Source organism: Hydra vulgaris, chromosome 10, assembly GCF_038396675.1.
Source record: "Hydra vulgaris chromosome 10, alternate assembly HydraT2T_AEP".
In the NCBI taxonomy this organism is placed as follows: Eukaryota; Metazoa; Cnidaria; class Hydrozoa; order Anthoathecata; family Hydridae; genus Hydra; species Hydra vulgaris.
The window spans coordinates 22,457,501-22,473,617 of NC_088929.1; the positions used below are offsets into that span (position 1 = coordinate 22,457,501).

At 27.2% G+C, this 16,117-nt stretch overlaps 1 protein-coding gene across 4 annotated transcripts in view; it reads right to left on the reverse strand.

Annotated features, from left to right (window-relative positions):
- The window catches only part of LOC100210111 (centromere protein J), a 30,201-nt gene extending 14,189 nt beyond the window's left edge, over positions 1 to 16,012 (reverse strand). For 2 of the 4 annotated variants that reach the window (XM_065807523.1, XM_065807524.1), the window contains exons 1-7: positions 15,480 to 16,012; positions 15,363 to 15,399; positions 13,993 to 14,045; positions 13,502 to 13,860; positions 13,257 to 13,365; positions 13,065 to 13,182; positions 12,497 to 12,837 (exon numbers count right to left, since the gene is read on the reverse strand). In XM_065807523.1, coding sequence (XP_065663595.1) covers positions 12,497 to 12,837; positions 13,065 to 13,182; positions 13,257 to 13,365; positions 13,502 to 13,860; positions 13,993 to 14,045; positions 15,363 to 15,399; positions 15,480 to 15,986 — 1,524 coding nt within the window. In that variant the 5' untranslated portion in view covers positions 15,987 to 16,012. The remainder of the gene's footprint in view (positions 1 to 12,496; positions 12,838 to 13,064; positions 13,183 to 13,256; positions 13,366 to 13,501; positions 13,861 to 13,992; positions 14,046 to 15,362; positions 15,400 to 15,479) is intronic. The other 2 variants (XM_065807526.1, XM_065807525.1) reach the window with 1 other exon arrangement.
- Between the last annotated feature and the right edge of the window lie 105 nt (positions 16,013 to 16,117).

A 16,117-nucleotide genomic window follows, 5' to 3' on the forward strand; every position in this document is an offset into this window, starting at 1 on the left:
TCCCAACCTTCAGCAGATGTAGGTGTTATGTATGTGTAGGTATATGTAGGTGTATGTATATTAAGGTTATGTATGTGTATGTTGGTGTATGCATGGTGTATGTATGTAGATGTATGTATGTGTATATGTAGTGTACGTATGTGTATATGTAGGTGTAGCATTTAAATCCCAGTTCTGCTATTCAACACCTTGTAGTTATGTTAGAAATCTTGATACCGGGTTCTGCTTTAGTACTTTTTATTCGGTTTTTAATATAAATGTTACAAATTGCTTATTTATCTCTTAGGGTAGTGATGCGTTGTTTACCACATTTACCACTTCTGGCACTTTGTACAGGTTTTTTTTTATCAAGTTTACCTTTAATTCTGCTTGCTGTCATCACAGAAACCCTAATTGAATTTGCAATTTTTCTTTGGGAGTGATTTGAATGTTTTAACAAAGCAGATATTTCTGAAATTTTTTTGTTTAATATATCTTTAGCTTTTCCCATTTTTAGACACAAAAGTTCAAACATTTTTAGTTAAAACTACCAATTAATGTAAAAAAATGAGTCAGAATCACAAAAACACTAAAACAGTTGACAAAAATGTTATTTATTACGCACGCATTATTACGCAAATAACAATTTTGCCACAAATTTGTAAAAAGGCGCAAGACAAAATTTGTAAAAATTTCTCTTGTTTTTGCATATTCTAGCTAATCAATTTTAAAAGTTGTCACAACTATTTATAAACTATTTATAAATGTTACAACTTCGTAAAAAATAGAAAAAACTATTATTGATATTAAAATCTCAAAGAATGTAAGAGTAGAAGCAAATTTATTCATTTAAAATTCATATTTATTTGCAGTTTTTGTAAAAGCAAATTGTAACTAATAATTTGGCCACCCACCAAATTATTAGTTACAGTTGTATATATGTATATATAAATATATGTATTTATATACATATATATATATATATATATATATATATATATATATATATATATATATATATATATATAATATACATATATATATACACATATATATATAAGTAATATATATACATATATATATATATATATATATATATATATATATATATATAATATACATATATATATACATATATATATATATATATATATAAGTAATATATATACATATATATATATATATATATATATATATATATATATATATATATATATATATATATATATATATATATATATATATATATATATATATATATATATGTATTATATATATATGTATATGTATGTATTATTTAAATATATATACATGTATTATATATAAAAAAAAATCACTTAGATTTATGGTTATTTTAGTGATATAGTAATATTATAAAAATGTTTTTAAATATTGAAAAAAAAAATGCCATTGATATTTATTTGATGTCTTATGACATCAAATTTAGATGCTCAACTTTTATTTTGAAATTGCAAAAATCAGGTAATACATTTAATTTAAAATTTTTTTAATTTAAAGTTTCTTTTTTTTCATTTGCAACTTTTGCTTTTACATCACTATATGTAAATATAATCTTTTCTTGAAATAAATATTGATTTGAGGTTACAAAAAACTAATAGTACAATATTTTGAATCGTTCTATTAAATGATTTCAGGTAACGTAAATAGTAGAGTTGAGCTAACAGGTTTATTTGCATCATTACGAAGGTGGCTAATAAATTTTTATAGATATGTGTTTAAATTGTTGATTTTGCAGATCAGGTATTAAATTTGAAAGTGAAATGTGTGTGATTGTTTTTATGTAGACTAAGTGTGATTGGATGGTTAGGTTTGTTTAAAATTTGTTTAAGTGTGCTAAGGCATACAAATCAAGATATTCTTCAATAGGAAGGATATCATAGTAGCTTGCTTCATGTGGATCAATACCAGCAGCTTTTAGAAGGTGGATTGGAAAGACTTCCATCCTAGATTTAGTTTTATTGGTTATTGAGGTGAGGATAATTGCATTGTAAGTAAAGTGGCTAAGGCAATAAGCGCAATAAGCAGATATAAGCATGGGTTGAGACCATCTACCAAATATTTGGAGCTGATTAAAAAGATACTCATTAGGCGCAATTTTCTTATGTAGACTAGACCATTGCTTGTCAAAATTGAGACTTGAGTTGAGGCTGATGCCAAGATATTTGTATGAGTTTACAACAAGAATTTTGCTTTTAATGTTATGAATGGCTTTTCACCTCTGCAAATATAAATAACTTTGCATTTGACTATGTGGAGAAACATTTTATTATCATTGCACCATTGTTGTAGACTATCTGGCACTTCTTGTGGAAGGGAAGAGTTATTACCATTTGGTAATAACTCTTCCCTTCTTTGGAGGTAGTCATTTATGTCTAGTACATAGATTAAAAAGAGAATTGGGCCAAGGACGATTCCTTATATCACTCCTGATAAACATCTTTCCATTCAGTAGGCTTGCTGTTGAATATAACATGTTGCTTATGATTTGAAAGCCACTTTGCAATCCAAGATGATAACCATGATGGGAGGTTGATTTCAAGTTTGTGCATAAGGATGTGGTCAATGAGGTCGAATGCATTTGAAAAATCAAAGAATATAGCAGTTAATGAGGTATTGCGGTCAATAGCGTATCCCCAGTCATCAATTACTTGTATGATAGCATCAATTGTATTTCTGCCAGAAAGAAAACCAAACTGGCTATTTGATAATAATTTGAACATACGATATAATATGTTTTGCAAGGATGCGTTAAACTATTTTGCATGTTGCAAATGTTTTAGAGATCGGTCAGTAGACAGATGGTAGGGAAGCATTAATGACTTTTGGAATAGGTATGTTTGCATAAAGCCATTTAGATGGTACAATCCATTTGTTGATACAATGGTTAAAAATCATAACAAGGGCTTGGACTAGTTTAAGACATGCCGCATAGAGTAGTTTGCCAGATATGCTGTCATGACTGGCTGGTGTCAATTTGATGCATTTGAGTTGTTCATTGATGTTAGAGAAGGTGAAAATAGGCAATTCTGGTGGAGAGGCAATTGTTTTGAAATAAGGAGATATATCTGACTTAATAATTCCTTGCCAAACTATATCTGAAAATTAAACTGAAGGATAAACTGCGAATTGGGATTGATAGTCTGCAGGCATGTGACCACATATTCTTCTTACTATCGGCATATTTATATTTATTTCCGTAGTTAAATGTTTTCCGGATTGCAATAAGTCGAGCAATAATATCAGCCAAGGTGTTACATTGGTCATAATGACCAGCTTTGTGTAAACGTTGGTGTTGTTTTATGCAGTGAAGGATATCTGCAGTCATCCATTCTTGGTCACCGCATACATAAATCGTATGTAGAGGCTGATGTAGAGATGTGACGTTTTTTTGGTTCTTGTTATTTTGGTTTTTTTAGTCGTTTTTTTGGAAAAAAACACATGGGTCTGTTTTTTTTGGTTTTTTTGGGAAATATTTAAAAATTAAGTATTTAAGCTACTAAATTTAACTTTAATGGCAATATTATTAAACACATTTTAATTTCAGATTTATATAGAAAAACTAAGGCTGATTTTGACTAAAATTCTTTTTCTTTTGGTATTTAAAGGTAATTGTTTTATTGTTAATGTTTAGGTTAACATGGTTATAGCAGTCCTGAATAAAAAATTATCAGTTAGTTTTATCTTCCTCTATTAAATTTTTATTGACTTTATTGTTATATATTGACACAATAAACACTTCTTACCTAAATTTAATATACTTAACTACATTTATTTAATTTTATTTAATATTTGATATGTATATATATATATATATATATATATTATTATTATTATTATTATTATTATTATTATTTACTCTTTTATTATTTACTATTTGATATATATATTATAATAATAATTATTATTTATTTACTCTACTTTTAAAGTTTTGAGTTGCAAATAAAAAGTTATAAGTAAGTTTTAAAAGCTCTTTTTAATAATCAATTATGTTCTCTATTTAATTATATTTAAATCTTAGATATTTTGCTTAACATTGTAAACTTTAATTATAAAAATGAGTAAAGCAGGCCATACAGGGGGAGAAATAAAACCGTAGTTGCCAATTTATTTATACCTATGAAACAAATTAGCAAAATGGAAAGAGTTAAATGTTCCTTTTGATTTGACATTATGTTTAAAAACGGAACTCGAATGACTAAGCATATTGAAAAATGTCAAAAATGTCCTGAAGAAGTAAAAAGTTTATATGCAAATAAATCAGGTCCTCTTCTGAATCAATTTGTAGAAGTAAAACACCAAGTTCCGTGTTTGACAGTATGACAAAAACTGAAAAGGTGTGTAATGAATTTTTAAATTTTAAGATTTATTTGAAGAATTTACTGATATGGCAACTAGCTTATTAAAAGTTTATTTATAGATTTAAGATTTGTTTCATGATAGACTGATGTACCAGTATGACATTATCTTTTGCAGGAACTGATTGATACACACCTAGCCAGAGCAATATATGCTAGTGGATTGCTACTCTATGTAGTAGAAAATAACTATTGGAAAATCTTTTTGAACAAGTTTCATCCTGCTTATAAGCTTTCGTCAAGACATGAAGTGTCAAATGTGTTACTAGATAATGAATTTTTAAGGATTTCAGCAAATGTTAAAGAAATAGTAGCAACTGCAGATTATCTTGGATTTATGTGTGATGGATGGAGCAATTTAAGTTACAGTAACAATTTATTATAATATTTGTTGATGCAATTGAAGCTATATTATTTAGTTAATAAACAGATCATATTTGTTTATATGCTGCTTCTTCTTTACAGAAATGAAGCTATCATTAACTTTGTAATGACATTGCTTTCATCATCACCCATTTTGTGGAAGACATTGCCTACAGGTAAAACCATAATTCTAGTACTGTATACAATGGATTTACTTAACAGACTGGTAAACTTTTAGAATATGCATACTACTTTATAATTAACTTTGATATTAAATTTATAACAAACAACACTGAAAACCATTTCAATAAGAAGAAATAATATATCAGTAAATAGGTTTATAATATTCATATAGCGCAGTATATATATCACAGTATATATCCTAAACTGTTTTGTAGGAACATTAAGCTATCCTGGTGAATATATGGCAAATGAAATAAAGAAAGTTTTAGAAGAAATAAATCCTAACAAAGTTTTGGGCATTGTGAATGACAATGCTGTAAATATGAAAAATGCATGGACTCGTCTAAAAGATTATTATCCCCATCTTCATTGCTATGGATGCATTTTGCATGGTTTAAATTTGCTGTTCACAGATTTTTTTAAATTGACAACTTTAAGTGTTTTGATGTCACAAGTAACTGATATTGTTAAAGAGGTAAAAAATTCTCATTTATCTGTTGCAGCATTTAGGGATATACAAAACAAATTAGCTGGTGTGGTAACATGCATTTCCTTGAAACTACCTGTACAAACTTGGTAATACAACTAAAAGTATAAATATACTGTACATTACAAAAAAAAATTGAACTATGTAACTAATTTTATTACAAATTCATAAAAATAGATTTCATTTAGTAAATTACTTTACTTTAAATTTCTTTGTATTTTATTTAAAAGTGGGGATCAACTGTAGCATGCTTAGATAGCATACAGAAAAATAAGCAACCATTAAAAACATTGGCTATTTCTTGACTTAATTCAGCAACAAAAAATATTCTTCTATCAGATGTTTTTTGGGACACGCTTGAAGGTTTTTTCAAATTGCTGTCACCAATAACTGATGCAATAAAGAAAACTGAATCAAATACTCCCATGTTATCTACTGTTGTGGAGACTTTTCACTTCTTGGAAATCCACATTTTTAAAAACTTAATAGTTAGCCGATTCTCAAAGAAGGAAGAAGAAGCCAAAAAAATTTTCAAGAAAAAAAAAGATTTTTGTTTAACAGAAATTCACTTGGCTCCCAATATACTAGATCCCAAATTTTAAGGCAGAGTCTTGACTGGAGAACAAAAGGTATTTACTACACATAATTCATATATGATTCTTAAAACGAAATACATTTTAGCCTTGGGTATTAAAAGTAAAATTTTTGAAAAATTTTGAATTATATTAAATACTATTTTCAAATTTCTATAAAAATGGCCTCGCATGCATCAATCTATAAAAAATCTTTTTATAGTTTGATGCATGTGAGGCGATACACAACATTGCAAAGAAATTATGATGTTTGACTTGGCTAATTACCAATTAAAGGGTGGTATATTTTCAAAACCTTTTATTTGGACTACAGTTGGAATAACTCAACCCATAAATTGGTGGAAGGGTTGTGTTCCTTTACTGAACTATCAAAAGTTGCATCTAGAATTCTTCAGCTACCAGCTTCAAGTGCATTATGTGAGAGAAGTTTTAGCACTTATTCTAACATTCATAGTGCGAAAAGAAATTGCTTAACGACTGAAAGGGCTGGAAAACTAGTTTTCATTTTACAAAATTTAAAACTTGAAAATATTGACAACACCAGTAATGAAAATGGTACAAGCATAACTACTCCTCAAATTAATAACTTGAGTGTAAATAAAGTTCCTAGCACTTCAATGCCTTGGTCAGAGTCTGAAGCAGTTAATATAGAAAGTGACAGTGACTTTGTTTATAAATCATTAGATGAAGGCAGTCTAAAGCAGGAAGACTCGGACTCAGAAAGCACATCCATTTAGAATATCTTTTATAGTTTAAATACATGTTAAAACTACTAAATTAATAACTTTTTTGCTTAAATATTTATACTTTTTTTTTAATTGTGTATATACTACACTACACAGCACTACGGATGCATTTAGGATGTACAACAAGTACAGCATTTAGGATGTACAACAATATTTAAGAAGTAAAACATGACAAATAAACATTCTCATACAATATACCTAGATTTAAGTTATTAGGCAGTTTAGTAATAAGTTAGATAACTAACTTATTACTAAACTGCCTAATAAATATACTTAATAAATAGCTTGTTAAATTTTTAATTAAAACATTAACTTTAAATTGGTGTTTATATATTGTATTTATGATTTTAATGATACTATAAATAGACAGAATAAAACAAAAACTCTTCCAAATTATTTACCAAGAAAAATAAAAAACTTGTTTAAAAAGTCAAAAAAACCAAAAAAACACCAAAAAAGCGCTTTTTTGACCCAAAAAAACGCAAGAGGAAAAAAATGCATTTTTTTGCTCTAGGCTGATGTATATTTTGTGCATCAATTATAGCGTTCTGGAAGGCTGAGAGTGATCCAAGTGGATCAGAGTCAAGGTTAGCTAGGATACTATACATTTCAAGTAGTCATATGGCAGCAACTGTATCTCTAATCTTTCTCGATTGTATTATGCATTTAGGTTTTGGTCGAGTGTTTTTATTCATATATTTGGGGGAGGGGTGGGAATGGAGCTAATCTGATGACTTGGTTGCCATTCTGGTATATAAACAGCAGCCATTAGGACATATGAGTTTTTTTTTTTTTTTTTAGATTATTCACCTCCCCAAGGCCCGAGGGGGGCCACTACAGTCGAGGAGGCTACTCATTTTTTTGTGTTTTTTTTTAGTTGTTATTCGTGGTGCAACCCTCTCTCAACTCTTTAACTCCAAAACACGAACCTTGCCGAGCAAGGCCGCTGCGCAGGGAGAAATTAAGTTGGAATGGTGTGGAAACCGCGTGGAAATGGTGGAGAAATTAAGTTGGAATGGTGTGGAAAGCGAGAAATTAAGTTGGAATGGTCTGGAAACCGCATGGAAATGGTGTGGAACCGCGTGAAAACTTAATTTCTCCGCTGGGCAGAGAAATTAAGTTTCCACGCGGTAATCTGTATGGGCAAGTTCTAGCAATAACTATTTTAAAGTTTCCATGTTTTTTAGTGATTCAGTAGTTTGCCAGGGTTGGCTGATGACAGGTGTGGGGGATAGCTCTTGGATGGTATTTGTGTAGTTGGGATTGACTATTATCATAACTCCACCTGCTCTTTTGAGTATTCCTTTTTCAGATAAGCAATTGCATTCACAGGACATTATTAGGTACTTGGTACATTCTTGGATACGACTGATTACAATGTTGCGAGTGGTGGAGGTAAGCCATGTTTCAGTAAGAAATCCAATATGAGCATTTGTGTCTTCATATATTTGAACAAGGTGATCTACCTTAGGACCAATGGAACATGTGTTGGTAGTGAGTATAATTGGCAATTGCATTGTGATCATTAGGCTATTATTTGGTTTCAAGTTTTTGAGTACAATATCTCGATCTGATTTATTTTTGAGAGTAACCTTAATAAAGTTTGAATCTGCGGCAGTTACGTTATTCTTAGTTGAAGTGATTCATTTGACATAGTTGACTTTGATAGATTCTAAATTACAAGCTTTGAAAAACTCAGAGATATTTAATATACCATCATCATTTGATGATTTGGACATGCCAACAATAATAACATTGGATGTACGTGTTTTCCTGTCATCAATATCTGCTGCAACAAGATTAATGAGACGGTGATGCAAATGTACAGTCTTTTGCGAGCTTGATTTAATAGCTTCAGAATACAACATATTTAACTGCTACAGCATACATTTTAATACCTTTTCTGCTTCTAAGGAATCTACTCTTTTAATAAGAGATGAAACCAGTAATGTTATTTTTCAGCACCAAGAATGTAATGCTCTAGTTAATTCGCTATGGTTTCCTGATCCAAGTTTTAGCCAGTTTTCCTTATGAAGGATTTTCATATTTTTCAAGATTACTTTATCCTAGTTTTTTAGTATTCAGGAGCTCTAAAAATATAAAAAAAGTTTATGGACTACTAATAGGAAAAAAATTAAGACTTTTAGGTTAGAGGAACAATCGTTTTTTGAGTCCGGAGTTCTTAGGTATAATGGCAGCAAGGACTCCGGGACTCCAGGACTTCGGGCTTAAAAACAACAAGTTTCAAGTCATTAAATCTCATAAATTTTTTTATTATAGCAGATATTAAGTCAAGAAACATGTCTAGAGCTTCTGGACACAACAGACTTAGAAAAAGTAGAGATATAAAGCCGGAGTCTTTTTGGGACTCTGCATCCCTGATATATATATATATATATATATATAAATAATATACATATAAATATAATACATATAATGCATATAACATATAACCTTAATACATATAATACATATAACATATAACCTTAATACATATAACATATAACCTTAATACATATAACATATAACCTTAATACATAATACATATAATACATATAACCTTACATATATACATTTACATTTAATACATATATTAACTTTATTAGCACAAATAGAACTGTTAGTAATATATTTTATTTAAATTTGTTTAGCACATATTGTATTTTTATATTTTATATATAGTATGTAGCTGGCTACATGCTTAGGTAGTAGCTATATATAGTATTTATAAATGGGCTATGTTGTAGCTATATAACAAGTTATGTAATAGGTACATAACAGGTTATGTTGTAGCATTTGTAGGAAAGCTATGTATTGGGCAAGTACCCTGCGGGCTAGGTAGTACCTATATATTGGGCTATTTAAAATCTACATAGTGGGCTAAGTAGTAGTTATACCCTGAAAAAAACTAAAAAAATTACAGCCAAATTAAAACTTGGACTAATTTTTCATCACAATTGTGCAGGCTATGCTACAAATTAACTTAACGTGGATAACTTTTGACTTAATATTGGTAAAATTAAGTAATATATTTAATTCAAATTTTTTTTACTTTTGCAATTTTTGTTTTTACATCACTAACAGCAGTGTCAAACATTTTATGAAAATTTATTTAAAACATTGTATTATACATTTTATATTGGTAGACATGTAGCGGGTTGTTTTGTTTTTTCATAACTACTACATAAGTATGTAGCAGGCTACTTTGATTACTTTTGTAGTAGGTGTGTTGCAGAATACAGGCTACATAGTAGCTATAAGCATGCTATATAGTAGTTATGTAGCTTTATAACATGTTATGATATAGCATGTTGCATTGCAATATAATGGGCGGGTAGCCTGCAGGCTGTATAGTACTTGAAAATCTGGCTATTTTAAAGCTATGTAGCGGGCTATATAGTAGCTTTATAGCAGGCTGTAACAATTATGTCCTAGAAATAATAAAAATTATACAATCTAATTTAAAGCATCCACTAATTCTTGCCGTGATTGGATAAAGTGTATATATATATATATATATATATATATATATATATATATATATATATATATATATATATATATATATATATATATAAATATGCTCTATATAAATATATATATATATATACACAGGCCTTGTAATGAAGCTGGAACGATTGCTCCACGCATGTGAAACACACCTGTAAATGGCCTTCCAGACACGACAAACAGCGCTCGCTTGTTTCATTATGAGAATAAAAAATGTGCTCGTCTGAAGAACTTGCGAGGGAGAAAATTATAAGTTGATTTTATAGAAAACATTTTTGGTTAAATTTTTTTGCTGAAGTGAAAATATGTTTAAACAGTAAAGTTTGCATATTGTTAAATAAAGAAGTTATACTCATAATAAAGTACGTCACTCGTAAATTATGCGTGACATACTTTAATTTTTAATTTATGCAGTATAAAATTAAAAATCTTAGTGCAAGAGAGCCAATGTTTTATTTCTTCTATTTGAAAGCTAAATTTAGCATGATTTTTTTTAAATTCTAGTTGAACTTTATCATATTATACGCTTAATCATACCCTGATTAAGTGAAACCATTTGCTAACTCGTACAGTTTTTTTGGGTCCATTTGACAAAAAACTTTGCTAAACAGAATTTTTACTTTGAACTGCATAAAACATATTAAAATATCAAAATTTGCAACACTTCAATAAAAATTCTAAACTTAAATGCTTAAGAATTAAATATCTAGCGAAATATAATTTATCAAACTAAAACTTCACTTATAGCTTCAATTTCATACAGGTTCGATTACATTCTATTAACTAATGACTATTATATTTAAAATTCAAAAACATCAAATAAAATTCAAAACATTGGAATATCAAATATTTTTGTGTCAAATATAATTTAACAAACTAAATATTTTCACTTTCTTCAAATCGGTTATTAAAAAAGTTGAAACTAAATAAAACTAAAAATTATAACAGAAAAATTCAGAATATTAAGTCTCCTAACCTCCATAAGTCAGACATTTTTGAATAGTCTGACACATGGATGGCTTTGCTAATTCATTAAGTCTGACAAAATATAAAGCTCTTCAGAGTTTAATTACCAGGACCTTTTTTGTCTAATTTACCGGACTTCACATGAAAAAAATTCAAAAAAAATCCAACTCTGAATATCACTCTTGAAGTTTCATTTTTACAAGCACGAAATATCACACTGGGTGATTTTATTCATCACATGAACTATATATATATATATATATATATATATATATATATATATATATATATATATATATATATATATATATAATATGCGGTAGTGGTGTAGTGGTAGAGTGCTTGCTTCATAAGCAAGATGTTCCAAGTTTGATCCCCACCACGCTCCTGGTAGTACCCCGCTCAATTTGTTTCTCTGCACAGCAGCCTTGTTCGTCAAAGTTCATGTTTCAGAGTTGTAGATATAACCGCAAGATTATAACCACAATTAAGTAGCCTCCTCATCTGTAGTGGCCTTCTTGGCCTTGAGGAGGAATTATATATATATATACATACATACATACATATATACATATATACATACATACATACATATATATATATATATATATATATATATATATATATATATATATATAATATATATATATATATATATATATATATATATATATGTTAATAATATATATATTTATATATATTAATAGTATATTTATTAATAATAATAGTAATATGTATATATATATATATGTTTGTATATATAATATATATATATATATATATATATATATATATATGTTAATAATATATATATATATATTTATATATATTAATAGCATATTTATTAATAATAATATATATATATATATAAATATATATATATTATTATAAATATATATTTATATATATTAATAGCATATTTATTTATATTTATATATATATATATAAATATAAATATATATATATATATATATATATATATATATATATATATATATATATATATATATATATATATATATATATATATATATATATATATATATAATGAACAGAAAAATTAACACCAAAAACTAAGGTCATTCAAACTGAAACCTATTCAGTTCGAGTGTCCTTAGGCTTAGGCTTTTTAACATTATAGATTAAGTTTTAATAGCTCTGTGGTTGTAAATTAGTAATCAAGAAAGAAAAAAAAAGGGGATGTGTCAATAATATTTTTTAGTGAGCAGAGCACAAAAATAAACAGAAAAAACATTTAAAAAACTGAAAGATTAGAAAACATAAAAAACACACCTCAAGTTGTTCTTCATTTTTAGTTTCTTTATGCTTGGAAACAAATCTTTCTTCAATATTACTTTCAATATCATTTCTTGTTTCTTTACGCTTACAAACAAACCTTTTTGGCTTTATTGAACTTTCAATTAAATTGTCATCTACTAGGGTTTCATTTAAATTTTCTGATATTTTACTTGCATCAGACCAGCTTTCTTCATCAAAAAACTCTAAAGGATGTATTTCTTGACTATTATGCAAAGAAAGCCTTTCATGACTATTATGTAGGGATGGCTGTATTTCATGCTTATGTCCGATTTCACGACTTGAACTTACTACTTCAGCATTAAAAGAAAATTCACCTGTAAGTCATTAAAACCTCATATTATTAAAAAAAAGATTCTATTGTATTATTATTATTCATAAACAATAAAATTGTACTACTGACTGTGTAATATTCAAAATTATACGATTTAACTTTTAAACACAATTAGTTTTTAAGCTCTTCATCAATTTCATTGATTATAGTTATTAAGTATATTTTACAAATAAATATATTCATTTTAAAAGTGCTTAAATGTTATTAAACCTTTTTTAAATTTGTGCTTGCCAAGCAACCTTTGAACAACAGAACAATTTGATGATAAAGAAAGATTCTCTGCAGCTTCTTCAAGCTCTTCAAATGCTAATAGTTCTTTTTCTAAAATCTTGAGAGAAAAATTAGAAAAGCAAAAACAAGATTTGAAATAATCGAATTAGGAAAAAAAAAAAATTCTTTTACTTTATCTGAATTCAGTTCTGAATGATTGTGATAAATGTTTGAATCTGAATTATTTGCATCTAAAATCCTTGCACGAGAAACTATTTGCAAAAAAGGAGCTTTCTCCAAACTAATACAAAATACAAACAATAATAATATTAATGACTAAAAAACTAACGACAAAACAACATAAAAATAAGTATAAAGAAAATAAAAATTCTGTTAAAAGTATATTTTAAAAATATATTTTTTATGTTCAGAAATACCCTGTTTTTTCCAACTTGTTAACTGATACAGACACTGTTGTATTTTCTTTAAATAAACTGTGGCTATTTACAGAAAGTAAATTTGTATCTTGAAGGTCTCTAGAAGAATCCTTATTTTTTGAATCTCTAGAAGAATCTTTATTTTTTGAATCTTGAGCAGGTTCTTTAGGCTTAAGCTTTAGAGGCAATCCAACAGTTTTTATGTTTTTGTTAGGTAAATCATTTTTGTTTTGATTGTTTATTTGAACATGTATTTTTTTATTTCTATTTAAAGCATTTTCTTTATGAAATCTTTTTAATCCTTCTCCGCGTTTCAGAAAATTAAACTTTTTTTTAACTGCTTGAGGTTTCACAACAAACTAAAAAAAATAAAACATGTCAACAGTTTTTTTTGTATAAATAATCATGTTTAGGATAATTAATTAAAACTTCACCTTTCTATTTTCTTGTAACTAAATCACCAAAACTAAATCACCAAAAGTTATCATTACCGGAGCTCTTTTTAATTCTCTGTCCAAGAGTTCTTCAAATAGAATTTCATGATCTAAATAAATTCAAGATTTATTTAAACATTAGTTGCAACATCAACTATTGTCATTACTAATGTTTATCCAACAGTTATTATCAGTGAAACAAGTCCAACGGTATTTATCAGTAATATCTGTCCAGTTATCAGAAAAATTTATTAAATAATTAGCATATCTAATATGTCTCTAGCTCAACTGCAAACATCTGTTGATATTCAAAAAATAGATTTTATTAAAAAAAAGAGTGACAACTCTGGAAGCAACTTAATTAACTTTATCGAAGATGACAGCTTCATCAAGGATGATAGCTCAAGACATTTAATTTTCGATATTTTGCCTTCATTGGATTTAACAAAAATTATTTGATTTAAAAATCAGATAAGTTGACTTTAATTTGGAAAAGAAGATACCTTAAATTTTACAAAAATTTAAAAAACATAAATTAAAAAAATCTAAAAGTCATTATTTTTATTGCACGTTTTTTAAAGAGATAACTTTAAAGTGATCTTTTTTCAAAGATCTATTAAAGTTATTTTATAATATTTTTTGAAAAGCTAACACTTTCTTTAAATTCAAGAACCAGATCAGCTTATTTAACAGAACAGTCTACTCAATAGAACCACCTAATTTATAGATCAGCTTATTTAACAGAACAGTCTACTCAATAGAACCACCTAATTTATAGATAAATACAAAAAGCTTAATACAAAAAAACTTTGTAAATACTTTTATTACTTTTATTATATTTTTAAATTATTTTTTAAATTAAACCAAAGGAATTTATTAAATTTAAATTTAATTTTAGAAAATAAAGCTTCTCTAAAAGCTTTAAAAAAAAAAAAAACAGCTTTGAAATTTTAAAATGTGCTTTATAGTTATCATCAGTAAAATGATTCCAGCAGCAGTCATCAGTAAGATGTGTTTAACAGTTAACTTCAGTAAAAAAAATTCCAACAGTAATTAGTAAATTGTCATGTATTAGTAAATGTGTCTGAAGCAAAACAATTAAAAAAGATTTAAACTTTTCCATGATTTTTGTAAAGGCTCACTCATTAAAGTTAGATGACTCATGCGAATTAATATAAAAGGGCACACCCTTTCTCATCCCTATATCTCTGCACACAAAAATTCTTGAAAAACAGTGTCTCCCCAAACAAAAATGGTGTTTGGGGTTAGACTAGTATGTATTTTCAATGAGATTTCCTTGCTTGTTATGCAAATCTTTTTTTCATTGCAAAAATGCAATGCTTGGTATGCAAATCTCGTTTTTTTTCCTTAATTTTTTTGGAGTTATAAAATGAGAAAGGGGAATTACAAAAACATATTTAACAAACCTTTGCAACCAGCTTTTATGGGTATTTCATCTGAATTCTAAATTAAAGTATAAATAAAATAAAAGCCAAGAAAAAAAATGAAAAAACAAAATATTGCAAAATTATTTTATTGCAGACCTTTACTTGTTCAACCACAGTTATTTTATCTGCATCATAAGGTGTGTAGTCATTTATTGGTTCTACTCCATCTAATTTAAAGTCTTCATCATTGATATTAAAATCACTTAAGCCATCCTCAGAATCACTACCAAAATTTTTACTGGAAACAGGAAAAGAAAACATATTTTTTGATGGAGTGCTTGTTGAGTTTAAATCTGCTAAAAAATGTTCACTAGATGCAAAATCATTTTTACAAAGTTCATCTTTAGAAGAATCACTTTTATTATCTAATGCATTGTTCTTAAAAAACTGATTACTGCTATTAATATTTACTCTTTCATAACATGATTTTGAATCATTTTTTATCAAGTGTTGGTTTAAAGTGTTTGAAAAGCTTTTTGAAACATCTTGTTGATCATGATTTAAAATTACTTTGTTAGAATGATTACTTGAAAAATTTTGTTGTTGTTGTAATTGCCATTGTTGTAATGTTCTTAACTTTTCAAGAAGATTTACTTTATTCATATTTTTTATATAAGAACCTAAGATATAAAAAACATATTTAAAATATAAAAAATATATATAACTTAAATAAAAATAAAAATTTAAACATTTACAAAATAGAATTATAGAACTTGCAGATACTAAAAGTGCAT